At 34.9% G+C, this 23,424-nt stretch overlaps 4 protein-coding genes across 7 annotated transcripts; 1 reads left to right on the plus strand and 3 right to left on the minus strand.

The window, feature by feature from the left end:
• Positions 1–7,579: 7,579 nt before the first annotated feature.
• On the minus strand, positions 7,580–8,217 carry LOC145161132 (ubiquitin-like protein 5). The gene has a single exon (XM_079080581.1). The coding sequence runs from the start codon at positions 8,100–8,102 to the stop codon at positions 7,881–7,883; it is 222 nt and encodes a 73-aa protein (XP_078936707.1). The 5' UTR covers positions 8,103–8,217; the 3' UTR covers positions 7,580–7,880.
• Positions 8,218–8,394: 177 nt separating this feature from the next.
• On the plus strand, positions 8,395–13,309 carry LOC145161131 (phosphoglucosamine mutase family protein). Of its 2 annotated transcripts, XM_079080579.1 has the most exons (16): positions 8,395–8,555; positions 9,916–10,125; positions 10,440–10,506; positions 10,595–10,778; positions 10,855–10,907; positions 11,001–11,326; positions 11,391–11,455; positions 11,546–11,606; positions 11,693–11,810; positions 11,897–11,978; positions 12,055–12,127; positions 12,210–12,271; positions 12,356–12,451; positions 12,529–12,683; positions 12,785–12,959; positions 13,025–13,309. In XM_079080579.1, exons 1-16 carry the CDS (start codon positions 8,549–8,551, stop codon positions 13,130–13,132), a joined length of 1,842 nt encoding a protein of 613 aa, XP_078936705.1. In that variant the 5' UTR covers positions 8,395–8,548; the 3' UTR covers positions 13,133–13,309. The 2 variants fall into 2 exon arrangements, with proteins under 2 accessions (XP_078936705.1, XP_078936706.1); XM_079080580.1 differs by lacking the exon at positions 9,916–10,125 and having other exon boundaries at positions 8,396–8,555.
• Positions 13,310–15,375: 2,066 nt separating this feature from the next.
• On the minus strand, positions 15,376–17,474 carry LOC145161133 (Acyl-CoA N-acyltransferases (NAT) superfamily protein). Of its 3 annotated transcripts, XM_079080585.1 has the most exons (4): positions 16,968–17,469; positions 16,215–16,331; positions 15,920–16,127; positions 15,376–15,841 (listed from the first exon to the last, which is right to left on the minus strand). In XM_079080585.1, the coding sequence occupies exons 1-4, from the start codon at positions 17,086–17,088 to the stop codon at positions 15,550–15,552; spliced, it is 738 nt and encodes a 245-aa protein (XP_078936711.1). In that variant the 5' UTR covers positions 17,089–17,469; the 3' UTR covers positions 15,376–15,549. The 3 variants fall into 3 exon arrangements, with proteins under 3 accessions (XP_078936711.1, XP_078936710.1, XP_078936708.1); XM_079080584.1 differs by having other exon boundaries at positions 15,920–16,322; positions 16,968–17,474; XM_079080582.1 differs by having other exon boundaries at positions 15,920–16,331; positions 16,968–17,465.
• Positions 17,475–19,495: 2,021 nt separating this feature from the next.
• On the minus strand, positions 19,496–22,089 carry LOC145161134 (double-stranded RNA-binding protein 2-like). The gene is made up of 3 exons (XM_079080586.1): positions 21,570–22,089; positions 20,782–21,001; positions 19,496–20,642 (listed from the first exon to the last, which is right to left on the minus strand). The coding sequence occupies exons 1-3, from the start codon at positions 21,813–21,815 to the stop codon at positions 19,900–19,902; spliced, it is 1,209 nt and encodes a 402-aa protein (XP_078936712.1). The 5' UTR covers positions 21,816–22,089; the 3' UTR covers positions 19,496–19,899.
• Between the last annotated feature and the right edge of the window lie 1,335 nt (positions 22,090–23,424).

Consider the following 23,424-nt stretch of genomic DNA (forward strand, 5'->3'; position numbering starts at 1 on the left):
GTTCAGTTGTGATATGTACTTTTCAAATTAGGGAAAAAACCTGTCAATTTAAGCATTTGTTTGAGTTGCAGTGGATTCATCCACAGGAACTTCACCTTAATTGTTACATCTTGGCGATGCTAATAAGATATGGAAAAAAGACGGACAGGAGGAGTGAGATCCGAACCAAGTGTCAAAGCACATGACATGGAAACCATATCCGAACCTTCAGTGGAGAATGTTTCCATTCGAGGAGATGAAGGAGACTCAGGCATGGATTAGATAAGTTGATCCATGGAAGGAAATCAATCAATTGAAACGTGATATTTGCAGAAAGCAAGGTAGAGAATTCAAAACTTTGAAACCTGATATATGCCCTAGCTGTCCTTTTTGGATCTCAGGAACAAAAACTAGAAAATTCAATGATCAGAAGAAATTACCTTCACCGTGTGATTAATGATGAATTGTTGATGGTCGACGGAGAGGGAGGGAGGCTGATGTGGAAGATCTTTGACTGAAAGAGTAGTAGACCGATGTAGGGAGAAACGAGAAGAGATCGTCAATTTATAGGAGACGATCGTGATGGTGCAGGTCTTACAGGAGGTGATGGCGGTGATGTGGTTTCTAGGGGAGATTGACGAACTCCATGGCAATCATGTAAGGGTTTACAGAGGAATCATCCACCAGAAGGTATCATCATCAAAACTCGGAACGAGGTGTCTGGATTGACGTTCTCTAAACGGGGTCAATATCTATATCCCTAAAATACCCCCAATTCCATTTTGTTTCAGTACCCCCGTTCATTTACTTTCTCATTTATTTACAAAAATGTCACAAAGTATCTTGACCATCCTTTTTTTGATCTAACGGCTGACTTTTAGTTCTCGGGTTCTCGGGAAACTATGAGTTCTCAAATGATCCTTCCTATATATATATATATATATATATATATATATATATATATGAAAATTGAATATGTGGCTGTTATATATGTAATACTAGGTATAGAACCATCTAAATTGACTTTATTTTGATTAAAAAACATAATTTTCTTTCACTGTTAGCTTCTTCCTATTGCTTTTGAACTCATATTATTTTTTATTTTGTAATTCATCCCAACATCTATGTATTTTGAATGTATTTTTTATTAGACATCTAATAGAAGCTTCATAACTTACTCCGACACTTACCCCTTATGTATACTTGCATTGTTTTTTTTATGGATTATGGGAAGATGTTTATCAGGTTTTTAACGAACAATTTCAATATACCGAACTACATTTGGTTGATAAAATATGCTTATATACGGTTTGTGGTGTAAAATTAAACTTATAAAATCCATAAAAAAAATATATACAAAGCCTAATATAAGCTCTAATAGAGGATACAAGAAATATGGTAGAAATATTTGATTGAATTTTGTTAAAATTATGTAGTTTTTGATGGTTCTATACCTAATGTTAGGTACATAACGGCCACATATTCCTCAAGCCCTATATATATATATATATATATATATATATATATATATATATATATATATATATATATATATATATATATATATATACACCTCAATTCAAAGGTGATTGAAAATCAATCCATTAATCATCATCACTCGATTTCAAGGTCTATAACCAAAAATAAAACCAAAAAAATAAATAAAAATGTCATGTGTCCAAAAGTATTAAACCAAAAGAGTTGCAACATTCCAAACAAAACAACGAGTAACTGAACCCGTTGGATCACTTGCAATATATTTCACTACACTCTCATCTGTATCAAATGAGGACAACTAAATAATGTCTTTGATTTTGATTGATTTTCAGCCAAATAATAGAGAGCCCTTGACACCCATTGATTCCAATTCTTTATGTTTTATTATGAAGTTGTTAATTTATAACTTTTGATACACATTATACAAAGTGTCGAAATTATGTGTATTTGAAGATTTAAATATAGACAACGTATTTGATAAAATATATTCATGTTCACATCACACATGGATGATGGATCACATTATAATTGATCCATACAGTATATGTGTCACCCTCAATCCAAATGTACTAGATGGATCAAGTTGTGGACATATTGTTCATTGAAGGCAACATTTATATGCCTTTTAGAGGTGATATCTTTTTATTAGGCACGACGATAGAAATATTTATTATGATTAACGATATTAAATACATCATATTAAATTTTAAGATTTTTTATACCGGTTCATTTATTAACAGAATTATCATGTGGTGACAGTTTTATTAGGCCACAAGTAACTTATAAGCTAGTTTATTTTTTAAGTTTTTTCAGGTTGTCATGTTTGACGAACTAAAAAGTAGTTTATAAACTAGTTTTTTAAAACTACTCAGACTAATATTTCAACGAGCTTATTGACTTTTTTTAATCTTTAAAATATAGCCTTTATTTGTTATATAAAAAAAATGAATCTTATAAATGCCCTTTTATATCCTATTACATTTTTCAGTTAGTTTATTATTTAAGTTTACTAAACATCATTTTTTTCATCTGTTATTAACTAGTTTTTCAACTATCAGTTAGTTTTCACTCCGTCCACCATACATAACATTAATATATGTTATTATCATTTTTGATTTATTGAATATATTTATATTCTTGCTATGTCCCCAACAACTAATATTTTGGGTTGAATTGTTTATATTTCAAAGATTTCTTAAGGATTATAATATTTCATTTATTTTTGAAAATTTTAATCTTTTTATTTAAAATTTGGTGTTGTCACAAGTCATAACATCCAAAATTCTATTCAGAAACCACAACAATATAAATTTTAATAGCTATCATTCAAATCCTGTCCATAAAAGACAAACTAAAACGCCACCAACACTTTGTCATTAAGTTGAATGGGTTAACAATAAACAACAAGTACAGTTCCGAGGAAATGAATCAACCCACCTATTCTGAGGGGGGAGAACATGCCATGAAGTAGGGGATTCCGAAATTGCGGAGACTTTGTTCGACCAAACCGTTGAGTATCGAAAACATGCCATATCACTTATTCATGGTAATTATAATGAATCACATAACTTGTTGAAGATCACTAGGCATATCAGATAAGAGACGATGTCTTTATTCTTTATTTTAGTTATTATTTAAGTTGTAATAAATTGTTTGTTGGCCTCATTCGTCAAATAAGATATAATATTTCTTCATTAAGAACCAATCAAATAATTTCTTTATATACCCTGTAAGTATTTTATCTTGTAAGATATTTCGAAGGAAAAAAAAAAGATTTGTAGATAGCTTGCAAAATATATTTTTTCTTGTCCCATTTCTATAAAAAAAAAGACTATTAAAACTAATTAAATCAAAATACTTTGAATAAATGTAAGGATGAACCACATCCACATTTTGTGAAACACCTTCCAATGGCTTTTAACTGTTTTAATATTTCAGGAAAAAGATCCCCCAATGTTTGATAATGCTTAAGAATAACAATCATAATGTTTTCATAACAAGTACGGAATGATTTAGGAATGTCAAAACATGGTTAAGTAGAAAGTCAATTACTATCATTCATCTCTCCACTAGTCCTTGATGAGCATTCTCGTTACTTGATTCACGAATTCAAGTAGTACATTAGGCTTACATGTTATAAGTAGAAACTTAAGTTCAACAATTTACACGCGTTATACATGCGTAATTTGCAAGGTATAAATTCCATTATTTTCAACTTCACTATTTTAAATCCCCTTCCCTTTTTGTAACAATGAGCTAATTTGGATTGCCATCCATTCATATATGCTACATAAGGACTTCCATGTATACGGACACTTAAGGGTGTGCAAAAAACCGCACAAACCGCCCGCACCGCACCAAACCGCACCGCATAATGCGGTTTAGAATTTCGTGGTGCGGTTTGCGGTTTGTATTTATAAAATCGCGGTTCAAACCGCACCGCACCGCATGTTATATATATATATATATATATATATATATATATATATATATATATATATATATATACTTTATTTTCTTTACTTTGTTATAACTTCAAATCACGATTTAGAAACGATGTATTTAAATATATTTCTTACAATAATCAAATATATATAACGTAACATTAAATCACTATTAGATCAAGATCCCACGATTTACAAGAATATAGCAACTATAACGGCAATATAAAACAATAACAGTGACACCTACAAAATTATAGTAGCATGAATCACAATTTATTAAAAACGATTTAACTTGAAAATTGTATTTGTTTTTATAAAATAAAAGCAATCAATTTTTTTAACCGGGTCAGTTTTTTGGTTTTTTGATAGATTTAATGTTGAACAACTCATCAAACCGCACAAACCGCAACCAAACCGCATAAACCGCACCGCATAACGCGGTTTTGAACATCTGTGGTGCGGTTTGCGGTTTCTAAAATATTCAAACCGCATATGCGGTGCGATTTGCGGTTTTGACTCTAAACCGCACCAAGCCGCACCGCGCACACCCCTACAGACACTAGATTTACAAGGCTACTTCCATATGAAGATGTAGTTACTTATGGTTAAGGATTCTCGAGTTCTTACCAACATAAGATATACCTACTAAGTATATTTGCAAGTAACATATTTCTTAGTGTATTAAACTGAGATTCAAGTGTACTAAGCACTCACCTTAATTCCTCCAAGATAAGGTTCGTTTAAGATTCTTTGTTGCTTACTTAAATGAATATAAGGTTCTTTGCACCTTAAAAAGGAACCATATATTGTTATGAATAACTATAGTGGGCCCAATTACAAAGGAGCGGTAACACAAACCCAATAACATGTTACCTGCATTATTGCACTATCATAGGAAAGTGGGCCTAATAACACAAGCCAATCTAAAATTTTAAATCTAACTATATATTAATAAAGCAACAGTGAATGTTTCTATGGACTCTTTGCTAGACCTCCACAAAAGATCGATTTCGGTCCGGACCAAAAAAAGACTGAGACCGAACCGGTCTAAAATGAGACCAGACTTTAAAAAGACTGGTCTTGAAAAAGTCCAGACAGAAAAACAGACCGGCTCGAGACCGGTCCAAAAAAGAACAGACCATTCCGAGAGTGACACAAGATCGGTTCGTGATTGACCGAGACCGGTCCGAGAGCGGTCTAAAAAAGAAGACCAGTAGCAAAACTTTATAAGTATATCATTTTTGTATTAATTATACAATTTTAATCACAAATTATCTAACTTATTTCATTTTTTTCTTTTATTAAACTTAAATTATCCTTTTTAATAAATCTTATCTATCATTTTGGTGTTAATCACATATTTGTTTACGGAAAAAACTCGAAACCAAAACAAAAGAATCGAAAAATACCGAAACCAAACAAAAAAAACTCATAAATCGAACCGAAAAAGACGCACAAAAAGACCGTGAGACTGGACCGAAAAAGACCGGACCGAAAAAAGACTAACTTGAAACCGTTGGGTCCGAAAAAAAAACTGAATCATTCTGAAACCGACCCCAAAAAGACTGAGCCGTTTCGAGACTAACCCAAGACTGGTCTGTGATCGACGATGTGCAGCTATACTCTTTGTACCCTTCTATTTTTATATAAGGATACTACTATTTTATTTTTTTTGTTTTTTAAATACTTTGTAAAATAACTTTTTTTTTTCGATTTATTTTTAAAATGTCACATTAACCATTCATTTTGAATTTTATAAAATATCATTTTATCCTTCAACTTTTCAAACTTTTGTGTTTACCCCATATCAGATATAATCATGATGTTTTTAATAATTTATTTCGTTAAGTTAAAAAAACTAATTTATTACGTGCTTATATATATATATATATATATATATATATATATATATATATATATATATATATATATTCAAGATGGTTAACGTGTCGACATAAATATAGAACTTTCGTTTGTTATCATTATTATTTTTTTAAAACTTGTTTTTCTTGACGTAAATTTAAACCTTTTGTTCGTTAATTTAAAAAAAGAATACTTAATTTTTTCAGATTACATTTTATGTTTAATTTTATGTACGCTTCAACATATGAGTAAAGTTCGAGTTTCTTTATGTTTCAACGTAAATTATACGTACATTTTTGTGCTTATTTTATTGTCTTACGTATTAGTCCGTCACATATAATACGTTTTATTCTAAACTGAAGTTAGTAAGTGGTACCGACCGTATATATTTAGTGTTCTACCAACAAATACAATGATGACGCTCGCTATGTGCTGCGGACAAAATCCTAGTTAGATGTTATGTATTAATTACTAATAATAACCTGATTTCCTGTGATGGTAAAAAATTGCTAAAAGACATTAATGTAGTATGAAAATTTTCTAAATACCTTATAATTTCCCCATTCAGTAGTCTTTTACAAATTTGTCGACTTCATTTATTTAATTTACACTTGGGAATGCAATTCGACTACTAATTGATTTAATAATTAAACGAGTAAAGAGAAATTAAATGTTAAAACTTAAATCATTAAAATTAAAATTACAGGTGTTATGAGGAATACTTTTGTTTTGGAAAAAGAAGTCTCGACCCATTTAACATAAGAACCGAGATCGTTTAGGGCATCCAGCACAGTACAACGGGTGAAAACCCAAACAATATGAAGAAATCTGATACACTCCATGTATTTAGAACTTACTGATTAAATTAACAACTGAATGATTACTAAGTAAATGTGAAGAAATAGAAAGATGGATCCAAAATATTCCTCACCAACACTACTAACCACCTATCTATACCAAGTACTCACCTAATTGATCTAACAAGAAAATGACCTTATTGCCCTTACTAACTAATTAAAGACAACTATCAAGGCTAAACCGGTTCCAACCTTCCATATGCCAAACCGGTTCCAAACCACAGGGTCGACTTCAAGCCGAATCAGTTCGAGTCAAACCGGTTTCTAATCCCAAACATGTTTTTTTTTTTTTTTTTTTTTTTTGCACCTTTACAAGAACCCACAAATACGAACTTCAAATCAAAATACCCATTTAGGTTCGGTTATGCATTATGATTCAGATTTCGGAGAGATGAAACTTATACTATAATTAAGGAGCCTACAAAAACTAAAGCAGGATTGCAATATAAATAGAAAAAGTACCTGCTCAGGGGAGAAGATTGATGAACCCTGTAAGGGTTGAAAAGGGGTAATTTGTTGAAGTTGGGAGAGAGAATGCTTACTGAGATTCCCAATGGTATCATATCATTCATCAACATATATTGGGTAAAAAGATATAAGATCCCCTCTCCCTCTGAGATAATAGATTTTTGAACTCTAGTGTATGATTTTAATTGAACCTAACCATAAATTTACTAAATAACACAGTCATACCAACCGCTGTGAGTCATATATCCTAGATGAACCACCAACAAAATTGATCATCATATTAGCTGAAAAAGCCCAATCAAGTCAGACTCAAGCATGTGCTTTTCAAGCAAATGCTAAGATCTTAACTAGTTATAGAACATAAAGCATGCAGTTCTGCAATTCAAAGATAATTGAGTTATTTCCCCCCTACCATGATGAAGCAAGCACATCACATAAAGCATCAAAGATTCAAAGTAAGTAACCAATATGTAAAAAACAACAAATTCCAATTACATATCTGATTTACCAAAAAAGAGAAGCTCACATATTTGCCCTAAATTTCACCAAAACGTTAAAAGAAACAAATTGGGAAATTAATGAACATTCAAGATCAAGCAAGTGATCAGGATGTGAAGACAATACTGAGTTTTGGTAATTACATGCATATTCATACTAGATATCATACAATTCAGCATTCAAAACATACAATTTATTCATACACAACCATATTCGAGTGTTTAAAAGTTATTGGCACTCATCAAACTTACGGAAAATCATCACAGCGACAATCTCAATTGTAGTAGAGTTCGAGGCCCATGCCATCGTGAATCTCGTAGTCCTGGAGAGTGATATGATCCTTGTAGATGTTGTACCACTTCTGGATCCTGATCTTGTCGGCGCGAGTGCCCGTCTGAGCTGCAACAAGCTTCTTCAAGTCGCCGATGGTGTCATCACCGTTACACTTCACACGAACCTTCTTCCCCAAACGATCGTTCAACACCACCTCGATCATCTTTTTCGACCTTCGATTTTCTCCTGCAAAATCAATTGGATGTATCGACCGTATCAATGAATTCGAAACCCTAAATTCTAATTTCACGACCCTTGTCGTAGACCTCACGCAAATCCGAGGCGGCAGATGACTTTAGGTTTACATATTCACCCCTTCAACTTTCAAGCGTGTAGCAACACGACACCTTAAAATACATAATGTAGATAAAAAAGGTCATAACAAAGGACTTCGAGCCCATTTTTTGAAAGCGAATCGGATCGATACCCGAAACAAAAAGTAGGTGAAATTTCTGACTACAACACACGTGCACTACACGCTGGTGTGGCTGGTCTGTTGATCTGCTCTGCCATTGCCCTTCTACGGTTCTACCTCTTCCCCTCAGCTTCTCCGCCCATTTTTCATCTCTTTCTCCCCCTCTCAAACACACAGACAGAGCATCTGTGATAATGGCAGGTCAGCCAACTAATTTTTAATCTATATATATTCTTATGTTCGTCGTTTGTTTGTTCAATTCTATCTGTGCGGATTTAATCAGGCTTCACTCGAAGAAAAAGGCTGTTTAACTCGATCATACTTGAAAATTTTGATTTTTGTTTGTTCAATTTATCTGATACGGTAAACTTTTTGGAGAACAGCTACGGGGAATTAACGACTTACCTGTAGGTTTATTGGAATAAAGAAAAATTAATGTTTGATAACAACTTGTTTGTATCTAGACGAGATGATAGATTGTTTAATACACAAATTCAATTAAGAAAGGAGGTTTATGGATACATGTTCTTGGGTATTCATGAAATCGAGTCTTATGTCAATTGAAAGGTATATTCGTATTGAATATATTGAAGTAGATTCACTTGGTTTTCAAGGAGAACGCGAACTTATGGGTGGTGCCATGGTGGTAATTTACATAGTGTAGTGTAGCTACACTATGTGTTTGACATGATCGAATCCATGGTTTTGTGTATGAGTAATTATCAGCCCCACTGTTAAAAGTCAAACCAGGACTCTTGATCTCACAAGACATTATACATTCCTTTTGTCGTTTTAATATATGGGCATCCACAATCCATTAACTCTACAAAGTCCAATCAATTGGCACATTAACATTCCACTTTCAATACAACTTTTTCATTAATTCTCTACAGTCCATTGAACTCTACAAAGTTCAATGGACTGCCACATCAACATCATATTAAGAATGTGATCCTTTTTTTCCCCATTCAACAGTTCAATGGACATTCAACTCCAAATTCGCTGGATGCCAACTTGGTGTCCCATTATGGTTGGGTTTAATTCCTTGTATGCCAACTTGGCATTCCACCTCATTCTGCCCTCCCAAATTATACTTCCCTTTTGTTGTTCTCCAGCTCATGTGTCTTCATTCTTCCCTTTATACTCTCTAAAGCTCTTGAACAGTACATTATAGATTGTGTATGAGAAAGCACACAAAGTCTTTTAAAGGGCAGTTGTTCATGTTTAATGTCTTGTTGCAACCGAGAGTAAGAGTATCCAGACGATGTCCCTTGTGTGTACCCTCATTAACCCTAAAGGAAAGTGAGAAAAACACTTGCCATTAGATCTTTAACTTTCCTTCATGGCATTATCGGTAGTGGATTTCAATTTTAACTATCTGTTCTGTAAATTTTGGTCCAAAACTTAAAGAGCCTTACATTTGGTGACATCTTAGAGGTTCAATTAGGTAAAGCAATGAAATTTGTGAAAATACACATATACGGCCACTTAACAACTTTGGTTTTTTCATTTGAAATCTTCTTAGTATGAAATTTGATAAAACTCCAAATCTTTTATGCAGTTATGATGGGGAAAATTGTTCAAAATTTACCAAATGCACATTCCTGCCAGCAAAATAGGCAGTTCTGCACCCTATATCAAAGGGAGCGATGTGTCCAATATAAACACAACTTGCTTCTCTTTCAAGGAAGGAAGTTGCCATGGACACGCATCACAACCATGCAATTGCGTAATGTGTCAAACAATAAACAACGACTTGTTTACTGCAATGGTCTGTTCTAGACTCTTATCATCCAGGATGATATCAAATGCAACCAAAAGTATAAAGGCCCTTTAAGATTCTCAACATAACCCACAATCACATCCTAATATATAATATATGTGTTGGCCTTTCTTCTTTCTATATCTCATTTCATTTATAAAAAGGGCGTATCTTTAGTGGTATAAAAAAGATCCATTGGTATAGAAAACATTGCATTTGGAGTTGTTATGAAAAGGGTGTATTTTTAGCTGTTTTGATGTGCTTTTTAGCTTTTATCTGTTTTTCATACATGAAGTTTGGTTTCTGATAGACTTCTTTTTCAGCTGCTCTTTCAGCTACTGCAGTACCATCACTTGAAAAAGTAGATTTTCTCAAACTACAAAATGGAAGGTAACCTTTTCCTTCCTGAAGTTTGCAGTATGACAAACAAATTTGGTAACCTATTATAATCTACATACATACACACACCTGAATGCAGTGATATTCGTGGTGTTGCTGTTGATGGTGTTGCTGGAGAACCCCTTAACCTCACAGAGCGTGTGACACAAGCCATAGCAGCTGCTTTTGCTGCATGGCTTTTAGATAAGAAAAAAGCCGATTCATCTAAACGTCTCAAAATCTCAATTGGCCATGATTCTAGAATTTCTGCACAAAAGCTACAGGTATTAACTTTTGTGGATAGTATCTAATTCCCTGTTGACACCATGAAACCATATATCAACCTAATGTTTTTTCCAGGATGCAGCTTCTCGGGGAATTGCTAGTGTAGGCTTTGATGTTGTGCAATACGGGTAATGTAGCTGTAATCATTTCTTCATTTGTTTTGATTATTTTCTTTTTGGGTGTTATGATCTTCTTAATTATTTTCAGTGTTGTTTTTGTAGATTAGCATCTACTCCAGCAATGTTCAATAGTACACTGACAAAAAATGAAGACTTTCTATGTCCAGTTGATGGAGCTATCATGATAACGGCAAGCCATCTTCCTTATAATAGAAATGGTTTTAAATTCTTCACTAATGAAGGAGGCCTTGGAAAACCCGACATTAAAGACATCCTAGAGCGTGCTGCAAACATATACAATGGATTTACACCAGAATCTCTAGAAGAGGCAGAAAGAAAAGTTTCATCTTCCATCACTAAAGTTGATTACATGGCTATTTACGCATCTAACCTTGTAACAGCAGTTCGCAAAGCTTCAGGAAACATAGGTATATGTGAAGATTACTTTTTTTTCCCCTCATGCTTGTTTTCTTACTTGGATTTGGATTACAGAAAAGCCGTTGGAAGGATTTCATATAGTTGTGGATGCTGGGAATGGAGCTGGTGGTTTTTTTGCTGTAAGTTATCTTTTAAGAATGATATATAAAACATGAGGTACATTATATATATGTGAAGATTACTTTTCATATCTTATTTTTGTTTTTCAGGGAAATGTGTTGGAGCCTTTAGGTGCTATTACTACTGGCAGTCAGTTTCTAGAACCAGATGGTAATAAAGTAACAGAATGAAAACTAATTTAAGCAAGTTTTTGTATTTAACCAACTTAAGTAAAAGTAAACCTGACCAATTTTCAGGGTTATTTCCCAATCATATCCCTAACCCCGAGGACAAGGCAGCAATGAAGGCAATTACTCAGGCTGTGCTTGATAACAAAGCCGATTTAGGGATCATCTTTGACACTGATGTTGATAGGTGATCTTCTAATCTTTTACATATTAAAAGATTTCCTTTATGAATAAAATTTTGGGCAATTATGTCAATCATGGTGTGTGAATCAGATCTGCTGCTGTGGATTCCACGGGTCGTGAGTTTAACCGGAATCGTCTGATTGCTTTGATGTCTGCTATTGTTTTAGAAGAAGTAAGTTTCTAGAAGTTTCCCTAAAACTGTTCATGGCCATGATTTTGAGCTAGTTACTGCTTTTTTGTCCTGCTAGCACCCTGGAACAACAATTGTCACAGACAGTGTTACTTCAGATGGGCTTACTATATTCATCGAGAAGAAACTAGGTAAGAAGAGCCTTTACATCAGTGATTCTATTTTTGTATTAAATCATATTTTACTTATTTGATAGTTGCCAAATTCTGACAGGAGGGAAGCACCATCGGTTCAAAAGAGGGTATAAAAATGTCATTGATGAAGGCATTCGTTTGGTGAGAAGTTAATACAGAATGATTTTTATTTGTGTAAATTTTTTACATTAATTATCAGACACAATAATGATATTTTTTTCACAGAATTCTGTTGGTGAGGAGTCACATTTGGCCATTGAGACAAGTGGCCATGGAGCACTCAAGGAGAATCACTGGCTTGATGATGGTGCATATCTCATGGTATGTATTGATCAATGATCAATACATGATGGTGCATATTTCATAGTGTTGGTTGACTTTCTTGACTTTATTTGCAGGTGAAGCTATTGAACAAACTTGCATCAGCTAGAGCTTCGGGTCAAACTGGGGGAAGCAAAGTTTTGACTGATTTGGTGGAGGAACTACAGGAACCGGGTGTTGCTGTTGAGCTTAGATTAAAAATAGATCAAAATCATGCAGATTTGAAAGGAGGGTATGTTGATTGTTGAATGTAGATTTACTTGGTGCTTAGTGACTGTTATATTTATATGTGTCATGAGGTCTGAATGTATTCAGAGGTTGTGGTGTTTACAGGTCTTTTCAAGACTATGGAAACGCAGTGCTAAAGCATTTAACAAACAAAATTGAATCAGATCCCAAGCTTGAAAAAGCACCTGTTAACCATGAAGGAGTACGGGTGTCTGGATATGGTGGCTGGTTCCTTCTCAGACTTTCACTCCATGACCCTGTTTTGCCCCTCAACATCGAGGTAAATCAATTTTTTTTAACTAATTTGTAAAAAAAAAAAATAATAAACATAAATGAAATTTGTAGGCCCCGAGCAATGAGGATGCTATAAAACTCGGACTAGCAGTGGTTGGAGCTGTAAATGAGTTCTCAGCTCTTGATATATCAGCCTTGACCAAATTTGTACAGAAGTAATCAGGCTCAAAGGTGTATTTGTTTTTTTTTTTTTTTAATACAAAAACTTTTCTGTATTAATAATAAGTAGTTTCAAGTCTCTGAAAACTGCGACTTTTAGCGATTCTTGAAAGTTGTAAAATTAACAACCGAATGACACCTAATATTTACAAGAAAGGCGTGGGTGAAAGTTTTGAAGTGATTTGTATCAATGTAGCATGCATTGATCATGCTTATTGTTGTTGCAAGTATTTGTAGAATGTGTGATTTTGTTTTATTTCCCTCATAAATGGAAAAAGACCAGGTTAAGCTTTACATGTCTAACATAATAAGCACAAATCATTTGTAGGATTTGGGAAAGGGTGAGAAAATCAACAAGGCTTGTTTATCATCTTGCATTGTGTCACCAACATTACATTACCTCCTTCGTCAAGTGTTAAAAAATGGTGCCAACAAAACTAAAAATTTGGGAAGTGATCGTTACACAACTTCTTTTTGCGATACACAATAATTTATGTTTTAGAGTTCGTACAATCCTCTAAAATATCATGCTGTGTATAGCAAAAAGTTGCGTTGTGTACGGCTCCCCAAAAATTTAGGGGATGTTTAGTTCATAAATTTTGAAGGAATTTGGAGGAATTAGAATGTAAATTCAAGGGGTTTGGTCAACAAAATCAAAAGAATTGGAATTCTTTAAATTTGTATTAAATTAGGTGCTTGAAGGAATTTTGGTTAATGGCAAAGATTTTAGATTTTATTTCTTATGTTTTATAAAAAAGACAAAAATGTCCACTTTCTTTTTATTTTAGCTCAAATTCATCAAATGAAAACAAATTATCATCCCCACCCCACTCTACCCCTAAACACACACCCACATATTCACTCACCCTTACACACACCCTACCCTCACACTCATACCTATATATATATATATATATATATATATATATATATATATATATATATATATATATATATATATATATATATATGCCCGTGGCTATACACATGCTCGTGCACAAACATACATGTTTTCATTTTTTTCATACCAAACTCTTGAGTAAGTGATCCTAGAGCTAACCCTAAAGCACGATATCTATTAACTGTTTTTATCAAGTTGAATTATATATTTTCGTTTTCTAAAGCTATCTTTTTGTTATATATATTACGTGCAAATTCAATAAAAAAAATATAGTTTTGAGCGGGTAAGAGTAATAAATGAAAATTTTAATTAAATGAAAGTTTATAATTTTTATTAAAAATAATAATAAGTAACAAAAAATTAGTAAAAGTGCATTTTTGTCATATTACATAATTTATTTTTCAATTCTTTTAACAAATCTGCAAACCAAACAAAAAACAGATTCCATTCCATGTCAACCAAATGTTATTACATATTGACTTCATTATATATTTCAATTCAATTATATTCCAATTCCTTTAGATTCTAATTTCTTTGACATATTCTATTCCTTCCAAAATATTATGTGAACCAAACACCCCTTAGAACTAATTTTTTGACATGGTTTGTGCGGTTTCGTCTCACCCTAACAAGCTCCATATGAACAGATGGATTGGGGTGACATGATAAATGCCTTGTTTGGTTTTTTAAGTCACGAGAGTGAGAACTTTATTCTAAAAACCCTAGAAACACCATCTTTCATTTTTTTTCTCTTGTTTAATCCACATATAGCCCCATATATTTGTATTTGTCCAATTTATTTGCATTCTATACATTATCACTAGTAGTGGATCTCTCAATAGTCTTGTATGTATATGCACATGTTTTTTCCCGATTTGAGTTTTTCACATAAATCTTAGTGTGTTTCTCTCTAATCTTTATTATTTTACTTATTATTGTCAACTCTCCTTATATAGCAATTTTTACATTTAATTGGAGGTGTTATTCTATGATTATCAAGTCATTTGAAGAAAATTTTACCTAATGACATTTTGCAAAATGTTTTGAATGAAATTAGTGCAGCAGATATTTGGTTGAAGTTATAGAGAAATTGTGTATGACCAAGCATCTCTCAAACAAGTTGCATTTGAAGCAACCTTCTAAAAATGGAACTCAATTCATACATTAATACTAACAAAACGCCTCACCAATCGATCACACGAACACCATGAAGGTAAATAATAATGTTCTCATAGCAAAAAGATGCCTAGACCTCACTTATGATTCTCACTCTTACCACTGCAAGCAATATGCCACCCAAGTTAAGCATGTGATTGATAATCTAGTTCTAAAACATCACAAGAAAAAGAAACCGTAACTTTGATTTACCTTACAAGAACAAACAAGTACACTACCTATAACAATATACAATTACATTTCATGTATAAACAAACAAACAGCTACTAAGACCCCTAACATACCATTATGACTGACTCCCTCCCTTTATCACTTGTACCTTTTGCAATACTACTTGTACCTAACAATTGGTTCGGTTTTTCTCAAGGAGCTTCATCATGAAATTAAACTGCATATCGGGTGAGGTCCTGGGCTGGGGCCATTTAGCTCCTTCGGGTATTTTAATATCCTTAAAACCCTGACTTCTATACAAATTAGTGGCACCAGGGTTATTTAGGTCACAATGCAATGCAATTGACCTACACCCCCAACTTCTAGCTTGAGCCTCTGCTTTTGCTATAAGCCTTTTCGCTATTCCCTTTCTTCTAAACCTTTCTCTCACAGCAACATTCGACACATATGCAATTCCAGTCCTGCAAATATGAAAATGTGTACGATTACCCCCCCTATACTTTGACCAGAAAAAAAAAAAAAAAAATCAAAATGATCACCTTCTCTGACGAAGAGGACCTTTCCTAGGAAGAAAGTCAGCGACAGTGTCTAGAGTCAAAATCCCAGCAACATATCCTTTATTGAGACTAATCTTTGCACCAAAACCTGCAATTTTGAGATCTTCATCACCAAAAAAGAAAGTGTTGTCGTCATCTTGAGCAGTGGAGGTGACAGCAACAAGACATGTTCTTCTACAACCAGTGGGTACTGACAATCCAAAAACCAGTGCAAGGAGTCTGTCAATCCTCAAAACAAAGTCTAATGGGAACGAGTATTCAGGGAAGAAGGAGCTACAATGCGTTTCTGCAACCTCCCAACAATCTTCAATTCTTGCCTCACGCACCACAATTTCAGGGGACACAATTGGAAATATTTCAACCACTTGACTCGCTTTGCAAATCCCTATTGAGTCTAGAAAGAAATTTACAAACAGTTCTAGTGAGAAAGAGCTAAAGAAAGTATGAAAGCTGAAGAAGTAAGAGAGTCGGACTTTGATATTTTTCTTTCTAGGATGTTGCAAAATAAATGCAACATTTTCGTTTTTAACAAGGTTGCAATCCAAGATCAATTGGTTCATCAAGATCAAGCTCTTTACACCCTTAGCATGAACCAATTGTTCCTTCAGTTTAACTTAATTACAAAACGATTAAACATCTGACTAAAGTTCAAGCACACCCATAATTGTTAGTTCTTGAAAATCCTAAAGTCTGATCAATAAAGACAAAGTTTCAGATACAGTAGAAAGATACATAACACTCAGAAGGCTCAGAACATCGAGACTTGTGTTAATAAACCACAACAGGCATAAACTGAAACCCAATTCTCATTCAATCCAAACCAAAAATGGCACAATCAAGATGCCACCAACACTGTATCATTAAGCTGAATTGGAGTCATAAACATCAACAGACAGATTTTTAATTAGAAAGATAAAATTTATACTATTTCCACAAAAAAAATAAAATTATGAAACTCCAGATCAAAATACCTCATTAGATTATGGAGCTATAGATACAGATATTTATATGTATAGATAAGAAAAAGTACCTGATCTGGAGAGATGAGAAGGGATAGACGATTGATGAACCCTGGAAGGGTAGAAAGGAGCTAATTTGTTGAAGTTGGGAGAGAGGGTGTTTACTGAAATTCCCAAAGGTATCGTCCACATATCTTGGGTAAAAAGATATAGATCCCCTCTCTCCCTCTGGCGCAGATTTTGAACCCTGTTGAGTGATTTTTTAGCTGAATCGAAGAAAGAAGAAGGAATTTAAGAACTTAGAATTCGTTGCTATCAGACAACATTTGGTAGTCTCATAATTCACTCAACGCAGACTGATTGATTGTTTGTGGGTGTTCTTTGTTTCTATCGGACTGATTGGCATCAAGGTGGTGATTGGGTCGGGTCGGTGGGTCACCCAAACCATATTAAGCAACCTATTAATAACCTTTATTTGCTTATTTTGTAATCAATCTTTCCTACCTACAATGACGAATGATAAGGGTGTGACATCTTTCGCCTAGGGTGAGTTCGATACCGAAATTGAATCAAACCAGTATTGGTACCATAAAATCTAATATGGCCAAAAGTAAGAACCGAATACCGAAAGTATAAGGTATAATAACGGTATTGTTTTGGTTTGGAAAGTAGGTTTAGTTTAAAGGTAGAATTGGTATTGAACTGAAACTGAATAAGGCCAAAAATAGGTACTGAATACCATACTGAAGTATAGGATATAGTATCGGTTTGATCTGGTTTGCATAAAAATGTCCATCTTTCACCCCAAAGAGTATCGTGATTTATTTGTAGACATTTTTGAAGGGATGGAAGTTCGTTTTCGTTAAAAGAACATACACTCGACCTGGTATAATCAAATTTTGTAATATATATCAAAGGTATATTAATTTTTCTAGTTTTTCTATGAATCATTGCCGATGAATGGTTTCAAACAATACCCCAACAACTTTTGAGGACACCTTGAACATATTGATTGACCTTCATCCCGTATAATCAACGTCATTCCTTGTTGATTCTTGTGTTGTTTTAAACATTTATCGTTTATCATCATTTGGCTATGCAAATATTTTCACAAAAGGAGCTTTATTTCGGTATATTATGTCACCAAGATAATACTCATGCTTGTATTATACTCCGTTAACATGAAATTGACATTTTGATACGGTTTCATTTAGTACATTGGTCACTAATGACAATTGGTTGAAGATGTTGATGTCGTTTTTGGAACCAGCAACACCAAAAATTGGTTGAAGATGAAGATGTTGATGTCGTAGGGTACTCAAGATGATCTCTCATATATTGACAATCAATGTGCTTAGCTTTATATATATATATATATATATATATATATATATATATATATATATATATATATATGTCACGTCACTCTCAATAGGTTTACACAAATATTATCATCCATACATCTTAATAATACCCTCACAAAACATATCAAGATTTTAATGTGAAGTTCTTGTAGACATCTTCAAGTATGCATCACACAAGCATCTGGAACCGTCTCGTATGCAAGTTAACGTATTGCATATATGTAATGGAGTAAAAGACATTTTGCCTGTATAATACCATGATATTTTAAAATATGAATATTGTCTATCCATATCATTAACAATTCGTAAGAATATTTCTTTGCATCCATAACCTCATTCTAAATATGTCAGCGCCATAACCTCATTCCACGAGATGATCATGTGATGCTTCATGATTTCTGTTTATATAAAACTTTGTATTTATTGGCTCGTTTGACCTTGCAGTATCACCAAAGAGAATGATAAAAGGTTAATGACACGTGAACGACTCATCGTCATAGCTTGATAATAAAAAAAATCGAAACTAGATGATTTTGAATCCATTTCACAATTGTAGATGTAGAAAATGAGAATGTTTAAAAGGTAATGTTGTGCAAAAAAAAAAAAAAAACATGCATGTTTATATTGTCAGAATATATAAATTCTAATGGCGATTAGTTAGTTCAATGTTTGTTCACCATTGCAGGAAATCGCATGACAGAGGCTTGATGAACTTCAACCAGTATATGGAGATGTAATATCACTGGTCTTGAGCTCTACATGGTTGCTCCATTTTTAAAGCAAGTAAAACACGCTTTAATTTGTTTTTTTTTTTTTTTGTGTTAAAATGTTCATCACAAAATAACTTCCTTCAGATCATGGATTTCGTTCCATCAGCCTCCAGTATTACCAAACAGGATGCCACCAGTGAGAGGTTTGTTATCGAGATTTTATTAATAGACAATAAAATGATAACAATAATAATTATTATACTGTGGTTTAAATTTAGTGTACTGATTGGTTTGTATGTTTTTTAAAGAAGCAAGTAGTGTGTGGAAAACAAAAGGAATAGCGACAATGGCGAATCCGTCAAGCAAAAGTAGCACCCATGTTTTATGTTCCTCCGAGAAAGGCCCTTGCCCCAGCCCCGTTGGTAGCTTTAGAAATTTTCAGTTGGATGTAGAAACCACTTTCTCTTGTTTAACATTAACATTTATTGGTTTTTTTAATGATATTTCATGAAAAAAAAACATATGGAAACCCAAAACAGACGATATTAATATATAGCTTATAACTTTGTACCTTTCAAACGCAAGTCCAACACAAGTAGACAATAAATCCGAGTGGCCAAGGCGAACCAAATTGTAAAATTATACAACAATTTTGCTTCCAGATTCTACCCACAACTTCCTTCCAAAACCCACAACAACAACAACCCCCCATCTTTCCAACCTACTAACCATTAAACAAACCCCACCCCAAAAATACGACTCCAAGAGGCCAACTGCAACAACCTCCGTGTCTCTATCCAGTTTCCACCACCAAAATATATATATATATATATATATATATATATATATATATATAAAGCAACCGTAGCCATAAACCTACATAATAGATTTTGCACAACAAAAGCCTCGTTTCACCTCACATCAAACATTCAAATGTGCAACTCCCTCAACTTCTCTTCCACTTTCACTTGTTCAAATTTACCTTCTTCTTCCTTTTGTGTCACACATATTGCTGAGGTGGAAATCGGCTTCGGCTTCATACAAGGCTTTGAATCTTGAGGAGTAGGAGTTGCATGCCCTTTCTCTGGCATCGAGGTGATAGGGGGTTTAGGGATGTTGGGGGAAGAATAAACCGGCACCGCCTGTCTTATGGTGACCGGAGGTGCTACACCACCGCACATTGGCGGCATCCCCCTGAACTGTGGTATACCAATATGCGGTGGTGGAACAGGAAGCGGAGGAGCGGAGAACACAGGAATCGCATTCCGTATGGTGACCGGTGGTGCAATCCCCCGGAAGAGCCGCACAGGGATATACGGTGCAGCTCCGACCGCCGGAAACTTGTGGGGTCGGGGAGACGGCTTTTCGTTTCTGTTGTTGTTTTGAGGCGGTGCTTTGTTGGAAGCTTCATCGTTATCTAACAATGTGGTGAGATGGGGCCTACTTCGAGGGGTTGTTTTTGGACATATTAAAGGAAGTATTTTTGATGTTGTGGATGGTGGTGACTGTGAAGTATTTGGCTTTGGATTTGGTGATGGGAACTGGATAGGAAAGGGTATATTCGACATTCTTGCCTTTAATCTGAATTTCTGTAAAGCACGAGCTACAATCACATGCTCCTGCTCCTCCAGCATCCCTTTTTGCATCGGTGAACTTTCTGTTTGCTGAGTCACTGAACATTAGATAATAAAAAGTAAGTAGATCTTTTTCATAAACCCATTTTCTCTCTCTCTCTCTCTCTCAATATATATATATATATATATATATATATATATATATATATATATATATATAATGATTATATGGCTTACAAAGTTTGAGAGATGACCAAGCTGACATGGCAGCATTCTTTTCAGCTTGTTTCTTATTCTTGGCTGGTTCACCTGTAAATGTACAGCCGGCTAATTCTACAGTGCATGTGAACACGGGTAAATGCCCAAGGCCTGACCTAAAAGTTGTATATGTTGGTAATGATGCTCCTACTCTTTGTGAAACCTCTTGCAAAAGGTTCTTGTACACCCCTGTCTCATCCTGTATCATGTACATTACAAAATCAGTGTCAAATACAATATTTAAAGGTGTTAGAAACTAGAATCAATACTCGATCTTCTCTTATATTATGTCAAGTGTCAATCCAATTAACTTGCATTGAAATCTTATTGGTACATATGTATGACACCTGAAGCAATCCATGTACACAAGAAAAAGGGAATAAACATTTCAAATCATACTTGACACATATCCTTCATATCAACAAAACATTGAATGCAACTCTCCGAATCCCCATTACATACAGCAATGTTCTACGTGTCCTCACAATGGCCTAGGTAACAAACATAATTGAATAATAGATGTCAAAATTCCTCCATCTGATGAAACCCTAGAGCCTATAAAATTAAGTTATATGAATTAAGATTACATTTTCTTCACTTATGCGGACTTCCTATACATTTATTAAACTGTTGTAGCAATTGAATTTCAAAGACATGCTACATCAAGCAAATAGTCTTCTAAAAAAACATGAATTAAGAAAACGGAAGTTAAAATACCCATTTCTGAAGGTTAAACCTTACAAACCCTAAAAAAACGAAAGACTCACCAGTATTCGAGCAGCCAAAGAATTAGACGGACCACGGCTAGCGAGTGCATTTAAAGCCACCTCAGCGGCCGAGTGCTCCGCCTGCCTCAACGTGGTGCAGTAGTTAGGGCTCTCATACGTCTCGCCGTTAAAGTTAACCGTGGCCTTGAACCGTGGCGCGTGATCTGGACCTTCTCTTATACTTATGTACGACGGCAAATTAAAGCAGCTCCTCTGCGCCAGCTCCTGCAGCTGGTTCTTATACATCTCTCTATCTCGAATCGATCAATAAAAAACCTCGAGACTCCAGTCCAATTATCTCAGATCAAAGCGCCGATCGATAATGTCGATCATCGATTTCGATTCCAACTTTGTCCGATCCCAATCGAGGGTCTTCTAGGGTTTTGATTTTCCTAGCACCGCGTGTATATACATTTATCTGTATGTATATGTGTTGAGATATAGATATAGAGAGAGAAAGTCTAGAGAGATGGAGATTTTACAAACTTAGATAACAACGAACTAATGAGAGAGAGAGAGGTAGAGAAAAGAACAGTATGTAGCGAAAGTTTTGTTTAGGAAGCGGTCGCCCTCATGATAAGATATGTACCCGACCGATTCTTAGACGTTGGATTAATCACGTTTGAGGATTGATGTATGTAATTTTGAGATCTTAATTTTGATTATGGTGAGGGTCGTGCGTCAGATACCCTCCCCCTTCGTCATTGTTGTTAATTAATACAGTCACACTTGTATTTTGGTTGTTTTAATAAAAAATGAAATTTTCTAAAGTTAAATGATCCTAAGGGGGTGTTTGGCTTAGCTTTTTAGGGCAAAAGTCATTTTCGGAAAAGTTACAAAAAGTCAGGGTGCGTTTAGTTGCGAAAAAAAATGGGCCGTTTTCCGGAAAAAATTTCCAATAAAAATAAGAATTTTGAAAACGCATTTAGTTCGTCTATTTTTCTAAAATTTTCACGGAAAATGAAAATTTTCCGTTTTCTAAAATTACAAAGAAGTTGGAAATTTTTGGAAAACCGATAATCATTGTTTTCCATATTTTTCTAATTCCAAAATTTTTCTAAAATATAAATACACACTCTCACCCTATCCACCTCTACCTACCCTCACTTTAATACCCCCAACCCACCACACCCCTAACAACCTACACTCACTCCCAAGCCCACCCACACCCCTACACACACACACACACACCCACAAACACACACACACACACACACACCCGCACCCTCACAAACACACACACACACACACCAACCCCCACAAACACACACACACAAACACACACCCACCACCACCCCCACTCCCACCCACACCCACACCCACACAAACACACATACACACACACACACCCTCACAAACACACACACCAACCCCCCCCCCCCCCCCCACACACACACACACCCACAAACACACACTCACCCCCACCCCCACCCACACCCCACAAACACACACACACACACCCACAAACTCACACCCACACCCACCCCTGCACACACACGCACACCCAACACCACCGACCTACCATCACCATCACCATCACCACCACCACTACCCCCATCACTAGCATCACCACCGCCGCCATCACCACCACTGCCACAATTGTCGACGCCACAATCACCGCCTGTCATCACCACCGCCGCCTGTCATCACTGCCACCGCCACCACCACCACCGTCGCCATCATCGACACCACCACTGCCCGCCGCCGCTTCCTCCACCACCGCCACCGTCCCCACGCCCACCCTACTACCGCTACCGTTTTCTAAAAATGAAAACCGATAGAAAAATACACATCTAAACACGTTTTCTAATTTTCTAAAAATGAAAATGAAAAATGAATAAGTTTTAACTAAACG

The sequence above is a fragment of the Lactuca virosa genome, chromosome 2, assembly GCF_052849685.1.
Source record: "Lactuca virosa cultivar CGN04683 chromosome 2, Lactuca_virosa_CGN04683_v6, whole genome shotgun sequence".
Classification (NCBI taxonomy): Eukaryota; Viridiplantae; Streptophyta; class Magnoliopsida; order Asterales; family Asteraceae; genus Lactuca; species Lactuca virosa.

Coding starts and splice junctions, on each gene's coding strand:
- LOC145161134 (XM_079080586.1), bottom strand. CDS start 21,815: ATGTATAAGAACCAGCTGCAGGAGCTGGCGCAGAGGAGCTGCTTTAAT. Junction 21,002..21,569: donor CTTTGGCTGCTCGAATACTG/GTGAGTCTTTCG, acceptor TACATGATACAG/GATGAGACAGGGGTGTACAA. Junction 20,643..20,781: donor TTGGTCATCTCTCAAACTTT/GTAAGCCATATA, acceptor TCTAATGTTCAG/TGACTCAGCAAACAGAAAGT.
- LOC145161132 (XM_079080581.1), bottom strand. CDS start 8,102: ATGATCGAGGTGGTGTTGAACGATCGTTTGGGGAAGAAGGTTCGTGTG.
- LOC145161133 (XM_079080582.1), bottom strand. CDS start 17,088: ATGTGGACGATACCTTTGGGAATTTCAGTAAACACCCTCTCTCCCAAC. Junction 16,332..16,967: donor TTCTCATCTCTCCAGATCAG/GTACTTTTTCTT, acceptor ATTTCTTTCTAG/ACTCAATAGGGATTTGCAAA. Junction 15,842..15,919: donor GGTCCTCTTCGTCAGAGAAG/GTGATCATTTTG, acceptor TCATATTTGCAG/GACTGGAATTGCATATGTGT.
- LOC145161131 (XM_079080579.1), top strand. Junction 10,126..10,439: donor ACGACTTGTTTACTGCAATG/GTCTGTTCTAGA, acceptor CTTCTTTTTCAG/CTGCTCTTTCAGCTACTGCA. Junction 11,327..11,390: donor CAAAGCTTCAGGAAACATAG/GTATATGTGAAG, acceptor TTTGGATTACAG/AAAAGCCGTTGGAAGGATTT.